The sequence below is a fragment of the Myxocyprinus asiaticus genome, chromosome 48 (assembly GCF_019703515.2).
Source record: "Myxocyprinus asiaticus isolate MX2 ecotype Aquarium Trade chromosome 48, UBuf_Myxa_2, whole genome shotgun sequence".
NCBI lineage: Eukaryota > Metazoa > Chordata > Actinopteri > Cypriniformes > Catostomidae > Myxocyprinus > Myxocyprinus asiaticus.
In genome coordinates this window covers 9007546-9028700 of record NC_059391.1, presented here as the reverse complement: position 1 = coordinate 9028700, position 21155 = coordinate 9007546, and the positions used below count along the sequence as shown (strand labels likewise).

The 21155-nt window shown below is 37.1% G+C and overlaps 1 protein-coding gene across 4 annotated transcripts in view; it reads right to left on the bottom strand.

The window, feature by feature from the left end:
• The window catches only part of LOC127437088 (genetic suppressor element 1-like), a 78852-nt gene that overhangs the window by 34552 nt on the left and 23145 nt on the right, over positions 1-21155 (bottom strand). For 2 of the 4 annotated variants that reach the window (XM_051691741.1, XM_051691742.1), the window contains exons 2-3: positions 14823-15020; positions 3648-3829 (exon numbers count right to left, since the gene is read on the bottom strand). In XM_051691741.1, the coding sequence (XP_051547701.1) occupies positions 3648-3829; positions 14823-15018 (378 nt within the window). In that variant the 5' untranslated portion in view covers positions 15019-15020. Of the gene's footprint in view, positions 1-3647; positions 3830-14822; positions 15021-19624; positions 19967-21155 lie in introns of those variants that run through there. The other 2 variants (XM_051691743.1, XM_051691740.1) reach the window with 2 other exon arrangements.

The window sequence follows — 21155 nt, the reverse complement described above, 5'->3', positions numbered from 1 at the left end:
GCGCCTGAGAGTAACCGAAATAATGGACGTGCAGGACACCCACAGATGAGCCCATTTACACTAATCCAGACCAACTTAAACCCTGTGACCCCATCAGGACCCCATTCCCGCTTTGGTGAGGAAACATGCAGTCAAGCCCCCCTGACCACACAAACATCTACTCACACACTAGATCAGTACTGAAGGGCAATAAGAGATCAGATAGAGATATTAATCTTTTAATCTTTTACTGTCTACATAGGCAGCTGACTTCTAAAACAGCATCCTAACAGAAATGTTTCACATCAGTGACTGATTTGGAATGCTTTACATAGGCAGCAACTCTCAACAGCTCTACTCATATGAAGCACACGGGAGATTGGACCAAAGTCTTTTTAGCAAGTCAGTTCTTTGGAACTCTCCTGGTCAGCTATTTTCTGTGTAAACAAGTGCAGCTCCTATCTCCTTGAATTGAGAAAGGCAGAAAACTCCAAAGCGGTTGGTCAAGATTACAATCAAAGAACATATTTCAAATCGGCAGTAAACTCTGACAACACTATCATGAATTGTGCTTCTCTACCTCAGATTACGCAAAAAAAAGAAATTTTCCTGGTTTGTCTAGTTAATGCGCATGCACATCTCGAGTTGATTGACAGGCGATGTCTACACTGCGTGCACAATTATTAGGCAAATTGTATTCCACAGGATTAATTTTATTGTTGAACAAACACAGTGCTCTCAGTCAATCCAAAATGTTTTTGGAAAAGTGAGTTTTGTCTTTCTCAGGGGTATATATATATGTGTGCACAATTATTAGGCAACTATTAGTGTGCACAATTATTAGGCAACTAAATTACAAAAATAATTTCTCCCAACTCAACTGTTTATTCTCAATTTTTAGAGTAAGCGCAACAAATAAGTAACACAAAATGACAATTAAATGACATTTTTGGCCTTTCAAAAATATTCAGTGACCAATATAGCCACCCTTCTTTTCAATAACTGCCATGAGCCTTCCATCCATGGAGTCTGTCAGTTTCTTGATCTGTTCACAATCAACTTTCGCTGAAGTAGCAACCACAGCCTCCCAAATGCTGTTCAAAGAGGTGTATTGTCTTCCCTCACTGTAAATCTCATGTTCTCAATGGGATTTAAGTCAGGTGAGGAAGGGGGCCAAGTCATCATTTGGGCATCTTTGAGGCCCTTGCTGGCTAGCCAAGCAGTGGAGTACTTGAATGCATGTGATGGAGCATTGTCCTGCATAAAGATCATGGCCTTCTTGAATGCTGAGGACTTCTTCCTGTAACACTGCTTGAAGAAAGTACTTTCCAGAAACTGGCAGTAGGTATGATGTTGAGTTTCAGACCATCTTCAACTCGAAAAGGTCCAATTACCTCATCCTTAATGATAGCAGCCCATACCAGTACCCCTCCTCCACCTTGCTGGCACCTGACTCAAAGTGGTGCCCTGTGTCCATTAGTGATCCAGCCACAGGCCCATCCATCTGGTCCATCAAGAGTCACTCTCATTTCATCTGTCCATAAAACCTTAAAAAAATCTGTCTTCAGGCATTTCTTTGCCCAATCTTGATGCTTCAACTTGTGAATCTTATTCAGTGGTGGTCGTGTTTCAGCCTTCTTGACCTTGGCCATGTCTCTGAGCACTTGACACCTTGTACTTCTGGACACTCCAGGTAGGTTGCAGTTCTGGAATATGCTGGCACTGGAGGATAATGGGTTCCTGGTAGCTTCACGTTTAATTCTTCTCAAGTCTTTTGCAGTTAATTTGCGCCTTTTCTTCTCCATGCGTTTTTTTGTGCCCCAGTTGACTATTCGCAACAAAATGTTTGATTGTCCGGTGGTAACGCATTAACAGTTTAGCTATTTCAAGAGTGTTGCATCCGTCTGAAAGGGATTTTAAAAAATTGTACTTTTCAGTGCCGGTTAAATCTCTTTTTTTGGCCCATTTTACCTGAGGTAATGAAGCTGCCTAATAATTATGCACACCTTGATATAAGGTGTTAGTCACTTTTGCCACACCCTCCCTCATTACACAAATATACATCACCTGAAAATGATTGAATCCAATAAGCCTTCAAGTTTATATGGTTTGGAGGTGGAAAATTTGCATGGAAATAATGATAAGATCAGAATACTCACTTGCCTAATAACTGTGCACACAGTGTATATCTAAAAGGTGACTGGCTCTTTTACCTGTGAGATGGGACTTCCTATCTACATCTGTTGACCATTGGGCATTCTTTTTTTTTCTTCTTCTTCTTCTTTTTTTTAATCCCCTTTTCTCCCAATTTGGAATGCCCAATTCCCACTACTTAGTAGGTCCTCATGGTGGCATGGTTACTCAACTCAATCCGGGTGGTGGAGGACAAGTCTCAGTTGCCTCCGCTTCTGAGACAGTCAATCCGCGCATCTTATCACGTGGCTCACTGTGCATGACACCGCAGAGACTCACAGCATGTGGAGGCTCATGCTATTCTCCGCGATCCATGCACAACTTACCACGCACCCCACTGAGAGCGAGAACCACTAATCGTGACCACGAGGAGGTTACCCCATGTGACTCTACCCTCCCTAGCAACCGGGCCAATTTGGTTGCTTAGGAGACCTAGCTGGAGTCACTCAGCATACCCTGGATTCGAACTCACGACTCCAGGGGTGGTAGTCAGCGTCAATACTCACTGAGCTACCCAGGCCCCCGACCACTGGGTGTTCTAATTTCTTCCATTCATATAAATAAAAGTGGCCCGTCTCTGCTAAATAGTCTCTGATTGGACTCACAATTGATTCTAATACAGTTTGATGTTAGCGTATTGCTAAGCTAACAATGTGCTTGTTAGGTTTAACAGTGCAGACAAAAGTTTGTTGCTCAAATAGGAACTGAAAGGCAAAAGAATTGGGAAAATTTCACACAGAATATAGGCTCACAATAGAGTTCAACATTAGCATGTTGTTAAGCTACCGATGTGCTAGTTTGGGTTAACAGTGATGGCAAAAGTTTGTTGCTTAAATGTGAAATGTTCCAAAAGTATTGGGAGAATTTCACATAAAAATAGGCATACAATCGATTTTTTAGTAAAGTTTTATGCCGGCATGTTGCTAAGCTAACAACGCACTTGTTTGATTTAACAGTGATGGCAAAATTTTGTTGCTTAAATGTGAACAGTTCCAAAAGAAATGGGAAAATTTCACACAGGAGATTGTTTGAGGCTCAAAACTGACTGAAAAAGAGTGTGACATTAGCATGTTGCTAAGCTAGTGATGCTCTAGTTTGATTTATCAGTCATGGCAAAAGTTTGTTGCTTAAATATGAACAGTTCCAAAAGAATTTCACTCAGGAGATAGGTTTACAACTGATTACAAGAGTTTGAGTTAGCATGTTGATAAGCTAACATTGTGCTTGTTTGGTTTAATAGTGCTGGCAAAGGTTTTATTTGCTTAAAATATGAACTATTCCAAAAGAATGTGGGAAATCTGTGTATACTTCATTTACACTTACAATGGTGTAAATAATTCTGGGGTGTTCTGCATAAAGGAACACAGAAGCATTGTTGGTGTTATATGTATTAAAAAATACATGTTTTTTAACAAGTCAAGAAATGTTTGGATGACTGTAAAGTTTTGTTGCCCTTTTAAAGTCCTCTGTCATACCTGATGTCCTTCATCCCGCCAGAAACCGTTGACTGTTTTAGTCGGGGCGATGGTGACCACAGGCGGGGTGCCTGTGGGCGGGCCCAAGCTGGTACCCAGGGCAACACGCTTAGGCGTACTGACAGGAGAAATGTGATTGGTCACCGGGGAAGACACATGTGATGATTCGCTACTGATAGAACCTGAGAAAATGAAAAGAAATGACTTGTGAGTTCAGTACATTCTTGAAAAATAAAGGCGTAGTCCTCAAGTATAATTATTTTACCATATATAAATCCATTTTGCAGAATTCCACAGATTTACAGACACAATCAGCACAAAAAAAAGTAAAGTCTGCAGATTCTGTCTGGCCTGATCGTAGGTTCACAAAATAAAGGCTTTTTCCTTATTTCTTAGACAGCAGAGGCCAGAAAGGAAAGAGACTCGGATTTGGACACAACACAGATCGAATTTGATCTGGCATCTCCTACATGAGCACCACAGCTCACCATGTCTTAAGCACAGGCATTAATCACTAAGCCACTTTCAAACAAAGACATATTTCCCATAAATTGAGACAAACAATCAAAACAACAAAGGAAACAATAATAAAACAGAAAAAAACAAAAAGAAAAGTACAAGTACAAGCAAAGGAAGAGGGGGTGCGTTTGGTTGTGTGTGCATGGCAGATAAAACTAACAACAGAAAAGTGAACATACATCATCACTTCCCAGACTGCCAAACTTCCCTGCTATCAAAGCACCTTTTGTGCTGTCAGATCACATGCCAGTTTAAAGAGATAAAGATACATACAGTGCCGTCTCCCTGTGGTCTCCCTTATGGGAAGAACTGCAAAGAAAAATCCACTTTTGAAACAGAAAAACAAAACGAAAAGTTTAGAGTGGGCAAAGAAACAGACATTGGACAATAGATAATTGGAAAAGAGTGTTATGGATCTTACACCCATTGAGCTTTTGTGGGATCAGCTAGACTGTAAGGTGCATGAGAATTGCCCAACAAGACAGCCACATCTATGGCAAGTGCTACAGGAAGCGTGGGGTGAAATGTCACCTGAGTATCTGGATAAACTGACAGCTAGAATGCCAAGGATCTGCAAATCTGTCATTGCTGCATATGGAGGATTTTTTTATGAGAACACTTTGAAGTAATTTAATTAGTTTTTCAAATTGTAATAGTAATTTTTCACATTATTAATGTCCTGACTATACATTGTGATCAGCTGAATACCACTTTGGTGAATAAAAGCACCAATTTCTTTCCATAAGAGCAAAATCTGTGCATTATTCCAAACTTCTGGCCGCCAGTGTACACTTTAACATACTAAAAGGCTACAATCAGCTCACTTGTTGGCAGCTATTAATCTTGTACTGTATATGTATTTCACACTCTGTATGTATTTGTTATGCATGGTGCATGTATATATACTGTAATGTCCTTTTCTACATATTTCCTGCTATGTACTTCCTTGTGTATATGTTGCAGAAAAAATATAATTAAAAAAAATGAATAATAAATAACAATAATTTAGTCCAGAGAATAGCTGGGATGATGGTGTTGAAAGCCGAACTGAAGTCCACAAAAAGGATCCTTGCATATGTCCCTGGTCTGTCCTGATGTTGCAGGATATGATGCAATCCAATGTTGACTGCATCATCCACAGACCTGTTTGCTCAATAAGCAAATTGAAGGGGATCCAGAAAGTGTCCAGTGATGTCCTTCAGGTGGGCCAACACCAGTCTCTCAAATGACTTCATGACCACAGACATCAGAGCGACAGGTCTGTAGTCATTAAGTCTTGTGATTTTCGGTTTCTTTGGGACAGGGATTATGGTGGAGTGTTTGAAGCAGCAGGGAACTTCATACTGCTCCAGTGATTTGTTTAAGATCTGTGTGAAGATGGGGGCCAGCTGGTCCGTACAGGATTTTAGACAAGTTGGCCCAAACAACGTCTGGGCCCTGTGCATTCCATGTCTTTTTTTTCCCAGAGAACATCCTCTTCACAGATCTTCATTATCATTATCCATCCATCCATCCATCCATCCTTTCATTCATCCTTTCATCCATCCATCCATCCATCCATCTAATATATTCATTCATCCCTCTGGTCCTTCCATCCATTCGTCTGTCAGTCCGTCTGTCTATCCATCCATCCATCCATTCTTCCATCCATCCATCCATCTATCCATCCTTTCATCCATCCATCTGTCCGTCAGTCTGTCCATCTATCCATCCCTCCATCCATCAATCTAATCTATTCATTCATCCCTCCAGTCCATCCATCCATCCATCAATCTAATCTATTCATTCATCCCTCCAGTCCATCATCCACCCATCAGTTCATCTGTCCATCCATCCATCCATCCATCGTCCGTCCATCTGTCCATCCGTCCGTCCATCCATCCATCCATACACCTTTTCATCCTTTTGTTCGTCAGTCCATCCGTCCATCTATCTATCCATCCATCCATCCTTTCATCCATCCGTCCATCAGTTCATCTGTCAGTCTGTCCATCCATCCATCCATCCTACTATCCATTCATCTGTCCGTCCATCCATCCATCCCTTCATCCATCCATCCATCCCTTCATCCATCCATCTGTCAGTCTGTCCGTCCAGCCATCTATCCATTCATCCATAAATCTAACATATTAATTCATTCCTTCAATCCATCCATCCTTTCATCTGTCCATCCATCCATCCGTCCATCTGTCCATCTGTCGGTTCGTCTGTCCATCCATCCATCATCCATCCAACCATCCATCCATCCATCCATCCTTTCATCCATCCTTCCATCCATCCATCTATCCATCCATCCTTTCATCCATCCATCCGTCAGTCTATCCATCCATCTATCCATCCATCCATCCATCCATCCATCCTTCAAATTCTACCTGTAAACCTTTCAAAATTCAAGCTTTTGAAACTTTAAAATTTTCAGGCAAGGCTTTGTCAAGCCAACATCAAAGTTTGTTTTGACACATTCTTTTTTCTAGTTATGTAATGATGTAAGTAGTAATAGACTTTATGACTACATTATATACCTTTTTGTGGTTTGATTGGATGCAGTACATGTGAAATAACTGTTTCCTTATTAAGACGAAAACCTACACAATGCACAAAAACACACACGCATGCACGCACACATGACACACACACACACACACACACACACACACAGCACACAAACACACACACACACACACACACACACACACACACATACACACAGAATAAAGCCACTGCCACTAAAAGCAGTATCTATACTGTATAAGACCCAACACAAAGTGTAAAGTAGGTCAGCTCTCCTCAGAGTGCTTGTGTCTGCCAGAGAGCTGATAAAAGTGAGAGACTCAATACTCTGGTCTTTCTACTACTTTATTCATTTAATTGTGTTACATTTTACACTTTTACATAGACTACATGGCCAAAAGTATGTGGACACCAGAACATCACACCCATGTGTGCTTGAGCATTACATTTTAAAACTTGGCTTTAACAGGTAGCTGGTACTCTCTTTGCTCCTATGACAGCTTCTACTTTAATGGGAAGATTTTTCACTAGATGTTAGAAGGCTGCTGTGGGGATTTACTCCCATTCAGACACAAGAGCAACAGTGAGGTTAGGCACTGATGATGGACAATGGGGTCTAGCCCACAGTTATCATTATAATTAATCTCAAATGTGTTCATTTGGGTTCAGGTCTGGGCTATGTACAGGTCAGTCAAGTTCTTCCTCATCAGACTCAGTAAATTGTTTCTTTATGGACCTCACTTGTGGGTCCTACTAAAAGAGTTAAGGATCCGAACAAACTGTATTAAAAATTATTAAACTTTGGTGCATAAAAAATCATTGCACTGTTTGTGCTACAGACATGAATGATACCTAAAATCATGCTGAGAGTTGAGGAGAGGTATGCTTTTACATTTGTAATTGATCAGACTCAAGATTTTCACCTGGCATACCTTTAAAGAGGTAAAAAACTCCCACAAACTTACATTGAAAGAGGGACCCAAAGCATAAAAACTAGAATACATTTTGTATGCAAGTGTATGTATTTGGAGGGGAAATGTCATATTACTACAGGCTTCAACAAGTGCACACATTCTCACTCACACTCCCTCTCTCTAACACACACACACACACACACACACACACACACACACACACACAAAAGTCCCTCAAGCCTCCAAAGCCTTAAACAAAAGGCAGCTTTTCCAAAGAGGTTTGGCAATCTGAGACAGAGCAACCCTGACTGTCACTAGTCAGTTTACCATCCAAATTGCAAATTAAATTATGAAATGCAAAAATTAGAATTTCGAAAAAATAAATAAAAATTGCAAATAGAGCAGTGTTTTCATCCCATGTGTTTAAGAGAACAAAATTGTCACTTCTGGAGAAATTGGTGCAAAAAATAAATGGAAATGGAAGTTGTAGCCACTGGGGAAGCTAATGTAGCTCTTTTATTAAATGTAATTTATTACTTATAGTTTAGAGCGTGCAGACAAAACGCTCTGACGAACTTCATGTTTGCTAGTTGTTAGTCCAGTTATGATTGAATTGTTGATGGAGTCACATCACTTTTTTGATGTGCATCTAGGTATTTATTCGGTAAATGTGTTTCCATCATAGTTTATGTGCATGCCTTCTAAGCCAATAAAAAATATTTCCTCAAGCGAGCATATACGTTTTTTTATATGTGCATTTTGGAAAAAAATGTGCATCTTGGTGTTTCCATCAAACATTTTTTATGCAATATCCCACAATTTGCACAAAAATAAGTGGATGGAAACCCATAAGTACCCTAGTCAAAGAGAAAAATACACTTATTGAAGGTCTATTGAAAGTACAGGCATACAAGCTCTTAACCAATCAATATAATCTGTTTCTTTCACTCTCTTTCTCTCTGTCTCAAAGCGAGAGATAAACAAAATAATCACTCATAGTGGATCAGACTATTTGATGTTTATATATAACGTGGGCAAAACGTGTATGCCCGAGAAAGCTTTAGACAATGTTAGATCATTCAAATCTTCGATAGACTTTACTGTTTCTCTCTACAACAGAATGCGACTGAATATCTTTCAGTTTGTACTAATGTTGTTCAAGGCCTTTATTTAATGTAAACTGAAAAGACTCTGCGCAAGTCTTCTCATAACGCAGAATTTAAAGGGACAGTTCACCCAAAAATGAAAAATCTGGTGTCATTTACTCACACTCATGTAGTTTCAATAGGAAACCAATTTCATTAAATCTTTAAATCCTAAAATACTCAAAATTAATCTATGCTGCATTTTATATCACGCTTAGACAGTACAATAGCTTAAAACCATTGAAAACATGACCTAAGAACTTACTTTTTTTATGTAATGTGCATTATCAGAACAAGTGCTGTGTCTTTATGTGTGTGTGTGTGTGTGGGCAGGTTTAAGTGGGTTATGAGGACTTTTTTTTAGGTTACAAACTGGTAATTACAAGGGTATTATGCTATAAATGTGGTTTATGAGGACATTTCTAGTGTCCCCATAATTCAAATCGCTTAAAAACATACAAAACGATGTTTTTTTGAAAATGTAAAAATGCAGAAAGTTTTTTGTGAGGGTTAGGTTTAGGGTTAGGGGATAGAATCTATTGTTCATACATTATAAAAATCATTATGTCTATGAAGAGTCCTCATAATGATAGCTGCACCAACATGAGTGTGTGTGTATGTGTGTGTGTGCGTGTGTACAATTGTTTTGTTTTTTTGGAGCTGCCTACAACAATTACAGAGACAGATGGGCGGATAAATGTTGTGCCAGCCACATGTGCAAATTTAATTCAAATCTATTCACAATTTGTTGACAGAAACCACCACCCACCCTCATACACACACACATAGCACACACACACTCGCTGAGCAATGTATGGCTGTCCATTATACAATCATGCTTTGTATAATTACTAATTATAGTAATTATACAAAGGATGCACAATACATTGTTGACCATATCAGTATTGGCCAATATTAGCATTTATTTTTTTTATTTATTTTTTTTTTACAAATTATTCAGCATACATTTTTCATTGGTCTGATTAGGCAGATATAAGAAACAGATAATATCAGGTCTTACTGTACAAACTGTTCTATAACACCACACATTACATAAAAAAAAAAAACATAAATAAAAAAAAATAAAAAGATTAAAAAAAATGTTTTTTTCAAAATATTCAAAATATTGCAGTTTTAGTGGGAACAGAAATGTTTTTTTCTTTTTTAACAAAAGAAAAAACAAACTAAAATAAATTGAGAAACACAAAAAACACAGGTCGGTAGTCTGTGTACTTTTGCATCTATTCCGTTTTAATAATGATTAATAAAATAATCAGATACAAACTCATTTCGGTCCGTGTACTTTTGCATCCATTCCTTTGAAAAATGTGTTTTTTCTTTTATTGGTTTTAACACTGATGAATAGAATTTGAAATGTTGACCATTTCATTTTCTATTTAAAAATAAAGACAAAGGTGGAAATGGCTCGATATTTATTTTTTGTTCATTATTTAAAAAATTTATTTACGGCTTGAATATTTGATACTCACATGTGGGCGGCACTGAAACGCCCCTTTCGTCTGATTGGTCAACCCGCCCTGTCTTCTGTACTGCTTTAATCCTACCAGCCAGAATTGGAGTTGGGATCACTTTGCAAATTTGTCAACATTTTCATTAAATGTTGTCCGGAACCACCACTCACTGTAAACTATGCATGTCATATGTAGTAAACTTGCTGGGAACATAATTGGTGTTGTTGCAAGGTGCCCCTAATGGACGACGCATGAGAGATCGCAAAAAATTTGGTCTATTAATATATTTAATAACATTTTATGGTTTTGTAGTACCTGTGTATTTGTGTTCCATTGATAAATGTTATAAAAAAGAGTTCATCACTTTGGATAAAATCGTATGATAAATTAATTTTTAGGCATCATGAACGTGGATTGGAGTGGACATCAAATTCTAATAGCTGAGACTATTCGGACGCATGGCGACGACTGTAAGTCCGTCGGGACGTGGGACACGGCATGTAAAATCAGGACTGTCCCTGTTATTGGGATGTCTGGTCACCCTATCTCCATAAGTGCAACGTTAATTTCTGCAAGCCGTAGATTGCTGATGAATTGTGCTGCCGACACAGTCGCCTCAGCCTTGTTGAACATTTAGTAAATGTATTATTAAATGTCAAAAATAAAATATTGTGGGCAGATCATATTAACTCCTGGGGCTTTTATACAAAGTGACGCAACTCTTTTTATTACATTTATCAATGGGACACAAATACACAGGTACTACAAAATCATACAATTTTATTAAGTATAAAAATAATATATAATAGACCAACTCCCAGTCAGCATACCCAAGTGATGTGGCTTGTGATCTCTCACACGTCATCCATTAGAGGCACCTCACAACGACAACAATTATTTCCCTAGCAACAAGTCTACTACATATGACATGCATATTTTACAGTGGGTGGTGGTTCGGGACAATATTTAATGAAAATTTAGACAAATGCAGAGCAATCCCAACTCCAATTCTGGCTGGTGGGATTAAAGCAGTACAGAAGACGGGGTGGGTTGACCAATCAGGTGAAAGGGGCGTTTCAGTGTTCTAGCGTTCCACATGTGCGTATCAAATATTCAAGATGAAATCAAATTTTTTTCACAATGATCAAAATAGAAAAATCAAGTCGTTTCCACTTTTCTCTTTATTCCTTTTTAAATAGAAAATGAAATGGTCAACAGAAAATGTGTTTGTATCTGCTAATTCTATTCATCGGTGTTAAAACCAATAAAGAAGAAACCACATTTTTAACAAAAAAAAAAAAACAAAAAAAAAATGAATTATTTTCCATACACAAAATGCTAAGGGGAAATTATTTTTGTGGGTTATGTAAATGATTAGCAACAACATTGATTTTTATGCATTATTCTTTTTTGTGCAGTGTCAGATTAAAAAAAAACTCACACTCAGGAACATAGACACGGATATTTAGAGGACAAAAACATCCATGTCAAAAAACTGCCATAAAAATATTTTTATCCACTTTCACTGACAACATCAGTCCTGATCAGAACTACTAAATATTCATTCATTTTCATGATTTTACCCCTTTAAATGCCAGTTTTTTTACATAATGTCACTGTTGTTTTTACACACACACATACACACAAATTTCTCAATTCACACATACAAAACACACTCTGACATCCATACCAACACACCCACACAATTTTAGCTGCATCATTTATTCAATTGGCCCGCAGTGCTCTTTAATACAGCAAACAGAAAATAGGAAAAAAGCATGTATTTGCTCCATAGGTTAAACATGAGAAAAATGGCACCATGTGGTGGAAAAAAATAAAATTTTGAAGCCAGGGCTCTGGAATGAAAGCATAATATCATAGGATTCATGATTTTATGCTTTAATGGCACTGGGATCAAATACTGCAGTTTTAATGGGTATCAATGGGGACATTTTTGTCCTGAACGTCCTGAGTGTAACTATTTTGTGGACACGGTGTATTATAGATGTATTATAGGAACTGAGGTTGAAATATCAAAATCTATGCCGTTGGCATTAACACAGCCAAAATGATCTAAAAAAACAAAAATGAAAAAGACAAAAATGGCCCTAAGGTCACCCAAGGGTTAATAATATATTTACTAAATGTTCATCCAGGCTGAGGCAGTACACTCTATCTGCAATCTACAAACTGTAGAAATTAACATTGCACTTATGGAGATTGGGTGACTAGACGTCCCAATAACATGGACAGTCCTGATTTTACATGCCGTGTCCCACATCCCGACGGACCAGTCGGGACGCCTTGTGTCCGAATCTTAGCTATTAGAATTTTATGTCCACTCCAATCCATGTTCATGATGCCTAAACATATATTTATCATTCGCTTTTATCCAAAGCAACAGAACTCTTTTTTTTATTACATTTATCAATAGAACACGAATACACAGGTATAACAAAATCATACAAAGTTATTAAAAATTAAAATAATATATAATAGACCAACTCCCAGTCAGCATATGGCCAAGTGCTTGCGATCTCTCACGCCATTAGTGGCAACACCTCGCAACAACACCATGATGTGCCAAGCAGCAAGATTCTAATATATATGGCATGCATAGTTCACAGTTAGTGGTGGTTCAGCACAATATTTAATGAAAATTGAGACAAATTTGCAGAGCAATCCCAACTCTAATTTTAGTTGATAGGATTAAGGCAGTACAAGAGACGGGGCAAGTTGACCAATCAGATAAAGGGGCGTTTCAGTGCCGCTCACATGTGCATATCAAATATTCAAGCCGTAAATAAAATGTTTAAACAATGAAAGAAAATGAAAATTGAGCCTTTTCCCCCTTTCTATTTATTCCTTTTTAAATAGAAAATGAAATAGTCAACAGAAAATTGAGAAGAAACTGCATTTTTCATTTTTCAATTTTGGGTTTAAAAAGTAAAAAAGAATGGACGCAAAAGTACACGGACCGAATGTTGTTGTTGTTTTTTTTTTGTTTTTTTTTCAAAAGAAATAATAATAATTATTTATAAGCAAATTAATAATAAGCAAAAATTCAGAAAATGGCTTGTTTTTATGATTTGTTTTGTTTAAAAAGTTAAAAAGTGAGAAATCAGCTAATCTCTAATGTTTATTGCTCAGGGATATATAATGAATATACTGCTTGAATGCTTGATTTGCACATGTTGGTGGGTCTGAAATGCGATTGGTTAACCTGTGCTGTCATCCGTCCTGCCTCAATCACATCCATCAGAATAAGATTTCAACACACTCTGCATCTTAATCAAATTTTTAATTAAGAACATTAACATTCTCCCAAAAATTTGGCAGTTCATGATATTTCTTCAGTTTTCCTAGATACCTGACAACCTGTCTAATATAGAAGGACCCTTTTAAGATGGTTTAGGGATGAACTCAGTAAGCATTAGCGATGGGTGTTCAGAGAATGAAACACACTGCTCCTTTCTGATCACGTCTCTTCTGCGGCGCGTAATGCCATGTGATACCATATGAAATTGCAGGATCTATTTGGGGTTTTTTGCGGATTTTTAAAGGTCTAAATTATTATTGTGTGAGGAGCTAATAAGCCATTTGGCATCATATTTTAACATTTCAGCTGCTGTACAGCGAGTAGACAACTGAGCAAGTGCACAAGGTTTAATTGGCTTACTATTTGCACTACAACATTTTATAATAATCTATACCCTGCCTTTTAAAACTGGAACTACAGCATCATTATAGCAAGTTATTGTGACATTCAGTTGGTGAGTTGCTGGATACATCCATTGTCTCATTGCTTATAAAGCAACAGTTGCTTATCAAGCGAGTTATAATAAATATGCAACTGTCAAATGCTTGGAAGAATGTTAATGTTTTTGAGTAAAAATGAAATGAATCTATATGCAGAGCTGTCTCATGTTGAACTCTTATTCTGATGGACGTGATTGAGGCAGGACAGATGACAGTGCATGTTGACCAATCGCGTTTCAGACCGACCCACATGTGCTATTCAAACATTCAAGCAGTATATTCACAATATATCCATGAGCAATAAACATTAGAAATGAACTGACTTCTCGCTTTTTATTTAAAAAAAAAGAAAATAATAAAAAAACAAGCCTTTTTTTTTTTTTGCCTATTTCTTTTTAAATGATAAAGCAAAATTCAAAGCATAGGCTAACTGATTTTTTGTTTTTTGTTTCGAAACAAAAAACAAATGAACACAACGTTCACGGACCTACATGGACCAAAACAAAATAAAAAACAAAATATATCATGCAACAAAACCAAACAAAGCAAAAAACAAAACTGAACAAAACAGAAAACAAACAAAAAACTGATCAAAACAAAAAAAGACAAAACTAAATAAAACAAAAAACTGAACAAAACAGAAAACAAATGAAAAAACTGATCAAAACAAAGACCAAAGGGGAAAACAAAAACATAACAAAAAACATTGTTCTTGCAATTGTTGTGTTGTGCTATTAGCATTGGTCTGCTGACTACATCAACAAATTGCCTTTTAAGCAAAGTCACACATATGTGATGATAAAGAGAAGAGAGCAAGGATTGATGGGTAGAGAGGAGAGGAAAGGTCACACTCACCTTTCGGCTCTTCGGCTTGTTTGGCTAGTTTGCGGAGAGCAGCAGCAAATCCGGAGTGTGCAGACTGTGATGCCGGGCTTCCATTGGCTACCATTGCTCCGCTGATGGGTGAGGGATTCATGGGGCTTACAGTCGCCATGGCGCATGGTGCGGTCGAGATCATTCCTGCTAATGAGGACTTTGGCTCATGGCTCATACCTGCAGGGAAAAACAAATTCAAGACAACAGCTCTGTGTGCTACAAACTGTGTAAAAAATTTAATTTTTATTATTTCATGGCTCTCTGGAAAACTTGATTCTGGTTGTCCAATCATAGTATTCTGCATTCTTCCCAAATCTGATTCAAATGCAAAGTTATAAAACTGACCTGAGCTTGGACAGAACAATTTGTCAGGTCAAGTCGTGGTTAGGGGCGGATAGGTAACTTCTGATTTAGAGGTCAGCTATGACAATGTGAGATCACCTGCTTGATTTTCATTTTTTTTTTTTTATTTATTTAGCAGATGCTTTTATCCAAAGAGGACTACTACAACACTACACTTCACCCTAATGAGACAGTAACATCAGTAGTGCTGCTGTGACAGTTAGTTCCTAAATTAGCTATAAACGTAACAGCTACTACAGAAATGTAGGCGAGACAAAGAGAAGTAAAATTAATTTTAAAATGTTAGTTTAAAAAGTTAATTTAAAAAGTTGTTATTAGTTAGTTAGTTAGTTAAGTACAGGGAAGAATAGTGAATATGTTTATTCATTGTAAAATGTTTCATGTTAGCCTTCCTGTTCCGGTTGCTGCTGGCACACTGCACGAGTCTGTGTTTGTAGCTTGCTAGCCAGCTTAGCATTGCTTATTCTTGCTTATTGACGTTCATTGTTTTATCCTTTGCCATTTTATCACATGCTTCGTTTTTTTCTGCTTTTCTACTGTTTCTACTGCGTGTATTTTACCGCCCGCACCCGTTTCTCTCTTTTTTCTTTTCTTTTTTTCACTTCCATTGTAAGTGCCTCACTGTAACCTCCATTTGTGCTTTTTTTTTTAAAAGGAGGGACAAGTCGAAATAATTCTTTGTGGTAATCAACATTATGCCACAAATGCTTTCAATTGAGCTTAACTTGCATTGAAGGTGGAATATTTCTTTAACAGGTTTTATTCATTTCAGATATATATTTTTAATATGACTGAATCATCCTATTAGCAAAACAACAACAACAAAACTCTGTGTAGCACGTCCTTTCTTTGTGTATCTCTCTCTCTCTCTCAATCACACCAGTTATTATCACTCACTGCCAGAGCTTCTACAGAAACAAACAAAAGCTTGCTCTATCATGATAAACTCTGCTTCACCCCTTGCCCTCCTGCTGAACCCAACAAAACAATAAATAATAAACTTAGTACAGTTAGAAGAACTGGCAGCGATATGAGCCATATTTTCATTATGACTAAGTGGAGCCTTATGAATTCAAACACTCATAGCAAGAGAACATGTGCTCAGATGACATGGATATAGTTGTGGTGAACACATTAATAAGGATAACCTTAAATAGCAAATCATAATGTGTTCACTATGGCAAGATAAAACAATTGCAACTCATGCTGAATTACACTCTTGCTCAAAAAATTTAAAGTGTAATAGGCTAAATGCTTAACCAAACATAAAGGACATGTATATGAACAAACAGTTCTTATTCTACACCGTCTCAGCTAATAAGGCAATAAAACATAATCCAGTAAGACTAATTATAATGCCTGTATCATAAAGGTATGCATAATGCCATATACTACACATTGTAATGCATATTATATATTAAGACATATTCATAGGATAATAAAGGTAAAAGTTTTGATATAAGAAATAGTAAAATGCAACACATGATAAATAACACACCAAATTATGGTTACATAACATAAATACTGAGTGTACTTTTGTATTATTATAATAACTGGTTACAATTATTTATGAGAACATGCAACTTATTGTAAGGTGTTCTGTATTAGTGTAAATACTACAAAATATGCATGTAACAATAAACATGTAACAATATATATATATATATATATACTGTATATACAGTATATATGCAATATAATATATGCAATTTCAAGACATCATTACATTTAATTAGCCTATGTGTACATTAAAAAGCTAAATTGTGATCAAAATGATGAAAAACTAATGATAACATAAAATTTGTGAAATGAATATTTTTGTAATGTACCAAGTTAGAAGGTCTCCTGTATAATTTACAACATTAGCTGAGAGAGAATTTCTTTCATATGTATGCAAAACGGACATTATAACTAAAATATACCCAGATGAATCAAAACTGAAATCAAATGAAATCGAATCGAGAGCTTGTGAATCAAACTGAATCTGGAAATCTGTATCAATACCCCTCCTTTGTAATGTCATGTAAAGTCAATACGGAACTAGTTTGCAACCAAACTTCCTTTCGTAATGTGACTTATTACCGACTGAAACCAAATGTAGGACGGGACTTGATTTTATCCATTGGGAATCTCTATATGATCTCTATGTGAAAGCTGTTTGTTTAGCCTATAAAGACAAAAATGGTTCATCTATGGAATAACATGCACAGATGATTCATGCACAATAAGATCAGGAGCATATGCTGCACAGTATTAAGAAAGTAAATATCTCTATAATGCATTTTAAACATGCTTAATGAAAGTGTCACCCACAATCATCATATACAGGATAATAAACAAGTGCAGCCTTATAACTGAAGTATATTGGCATCAAACGAAATCGCCATATGTGTTGCTCTCAAATCCTGTTAAGGGCTTATCAATCAAAGCATCATATCAGGCGCTTGTGAGACAGCTGTCTACCTTCCACTCATTTACGTGCTACAAACAGACCTCTGTCTTTTTCTCTTCTCTGTATCTCCCTCATTTTCTCCCTCATTCTCTTGACTAACATAATCAATCAACCTGCAACTGTCACTTATACATCACCCCCTTCTTTCCTCCTTTCTCTTGCACTTTCACTCCTGGATAATGTCAATATGAGATAACGGACCCATGGTCTCTGTGGAAATGAGAAAAGCCACAGGTATCTTCCTGTGAACACACTTTGCACAAGTTGCAAAAGTCATTCTAAGAAAGACATCCCCCCCAACACAGAAGAGAAGTGACAAGAACAAGGGAGGTCTATAATAAGCCAATAAGTGGAAGAGAGATAGCTAGGGCTGTCAATCAATTACATTTTTTAATCAAAATAATTACATGACATGCAGATTAATTAATCGAATTAATCGCAATTAATCACATACATCGTTATTTGCTGAGAAAGGCTGCCAAATTAAGATAATACATATAAATAATGCACAATAATCAAAATATTTATAAATATAATACGTAGGGCCTATAATAAATATACTGTATAACACGGATTGAAATTCAGTTTGAAATAAATTGCATTATTGTGGCAAATGCATTAAGCAATGATTAGACAATACAAAAAGTGGCTTAAGAACTCAATATATTGTTTGTTTTATTCTCATATCATTGAACAAGCCTAGAGTTGACAGCAATCTGTTCTGCACTGAGTTCGTCAATGTGTCCAGTTCTCACAGTACATCTTCTTTCATTCTGTCTGCACTATTTTTAATTGACGCTCTATGTACATGTGCGTGCCTCAGACGGATGCATTTGGAGCGTCACACTGGTATTCAGCGTAATAAACGGCACATTTTTTAGACACTGTGTCAAGTTTCAGATTAATATTTTTTATTAGTTGATTCTCAAACACAATACAGAATAAATCAAAGTACACTTGCACAGAGGCAACCATAATCCCTCTTTAACCCCCATTAATTCCCTATCCCCCTCCCAGTCCCCAACCCCCAACAAACTTTCCCGTGGTCCAAGCCTGAGTATACACAAATAAAATCTCATCACATGGTCCTCACCAAGAGCCTTCCAGAAAGGTCGTGTATTTGTCCCATTTCTTACCATTTGCATCTGCCAAGCTGTTTATATGACATCTTCCAATTCGGTGAACCATTCTTGAAATGAGGGAGCACCTTTTGACTTCCATCCTCTAAGAATTATCTGTCTGCCAATCATTACACTAGTTTGAATCCAGCTTTTTGTATATTTGTCACCTACTTCAATAATCGCCCCATCACCCACAGATAAAATTCTAGACTCATAACCAGAATTCTTGAATCTTAGCGCAGAACCACAGAGCATGGGCTGTGTCTCCATCCTCCAACTGACATCGCCAGCAGGTAGGTATGTCTTTTAAACCAAGCCAAAACAATCTGAGGGAGTCCAGTAGAAACGATGCAAAATCTTAAACTGAAAATGGCGTAGCCTTGCGTCCTAGACAAAGTTTTAAAATTTGTTTTAAGTCTTTCCCACTCCCTCTCCTCCAATACCAAGTTAAAATCTCTTCACATAACCTCTTAAAGGCCCTGTGAAATCAAAATGAAAGTTTTGCTGCTTTCAGTCTATATTTATTCCCTTTAAGGTCATCAATATGCTAGTGTACTTCCAAATGCTGACAAAATTTTTCAGAAGATATAAGCATTTAAAATCAGCAGTCTCTCTCTTCCGACTTGACAGACTGAGGCACAGTCATGACGACACTTTGAGAAACTTTGTCCAATCAAATGCTTTCTAGAATGAGAACACTCCCTCCCCCTAGCATGTCTGGCTGTGATCAAACTGGCGCTGATCATGCCTTTGCAGGGTACTTTGAAAGGAGCACAATCCATGCTGTAGGGTCAATTCTAAACAGATTTTCCAATAAGAATTGCTTAAAATTAGTTTTGACTTACCATTATCACCTTTCAGCCTTCTGAAGCTCTCACAGTGGGGGGTAATTGTCTTCGTATGGAATAGGGCATAGGAATGATGACTTCTAAATAAGACAGGCTGACGCTGAATCTGGATGAAAGGAAACTCACTGGAATGTATTTATATTTTTCTGCAGACAGAGGTTTCTTGGATATACCGCTCATGTAAATGTTCTTTATTCTTTATGCTTAGTGTATTGTGATTTAAAACGTGGACAAATTAGCTTCTACTCGCTTGCTTCACATTCATCTGTATTTGCACAAAGGCTCCAGCCTTGTCCTAATGTAAACAACGTTCGAAAAGCCGTTTCACTCAGAAATACGTCACAATACAGTAATAAAGTCGGTCATAACTACCATTTCATGGTGACTTTAAGAGCTGTTAAGGCCCAATCACCCAGACTCTGAATCAACCAGGAATAATACACTGACGCTTCATGACCCTTTCCAAAGGCTGTGAGAACCATACAAAGTGTGTCTGCAGCTTTAGGGCGCTATGTGCTACCACCAAAAATAGTACAAAGTAAATGGTGCAGCTGTAAATACCTGAAAAATTGAGACCTAGAAATCCCAAAATGCTGTGTTATATTTTCAAATGATCTAAAAGCTCAGTTTTCATTAAGGACAACAAGTGTAGCAACACCCCTCTCCATCCATTCTATCCAGCAAAGGGGGACTTGTTGATACATAATTTGGGGTTCAGCCATATGCTTGAGGAAACATTTAGGCAAGTATCAAAATTGAAAGCATAGTAATAAAACAAAATTTGGGGGAGGCCTAAACCTCCTTTGTCAATTGGTCTGAGTAACTTACTGAAATGTAACCAAGGTCATTTACCATTCCAAATAAAACAATGTAGATATTCTATCAAATTGCTTAAAATAAGAAAGAGGAACTTCTAGAGGGAGAGACTGCAGTAAATAATTGAATTTGGGGATGCAATTAATTTTTATAACATTGACCTACCCAGCCATTGACAAATGTAGTGAAGCCCACCTATCAACATCACATGAGAACTTCATGAATGCCATGAATAAGCAAACCTCTGCCTAAAACGCTATCTAACTCTGTCACTCTGTGACAAAATAGTATTGTACCTACGTATTTTTTAGCTGAGTCAACTCTCTAAGACCATTGGTTGACATTCGGCACCTTAGCTCTGTTTCAGCACTTTTAATACTCTTTTCTTTTCTAGTGGTTGACCAATATGGGTTTTTTAATGGCCAATGCTGATGCTGATATCCAGAGAGCAGGGTGGCCGATAGGCCGATACAATATGTCACACAATTTAATATAGTAAATAATATAAACATAAAATTGCAAAAAAAATTTTTTTTAACAAACTCTTATTTAGCACTATATTTACTCAACTTCACACAAAACTTTAACTTTGTAAAAAAGATCTAAAAAAATTATATTGTATTTTAAATGGTAGATAGCAGTTTCTTCTGATTTCTGTTTAGTCATCAAATTTTAGTAATTTATTTGCACATGAAGAAACAGTACAGTACAC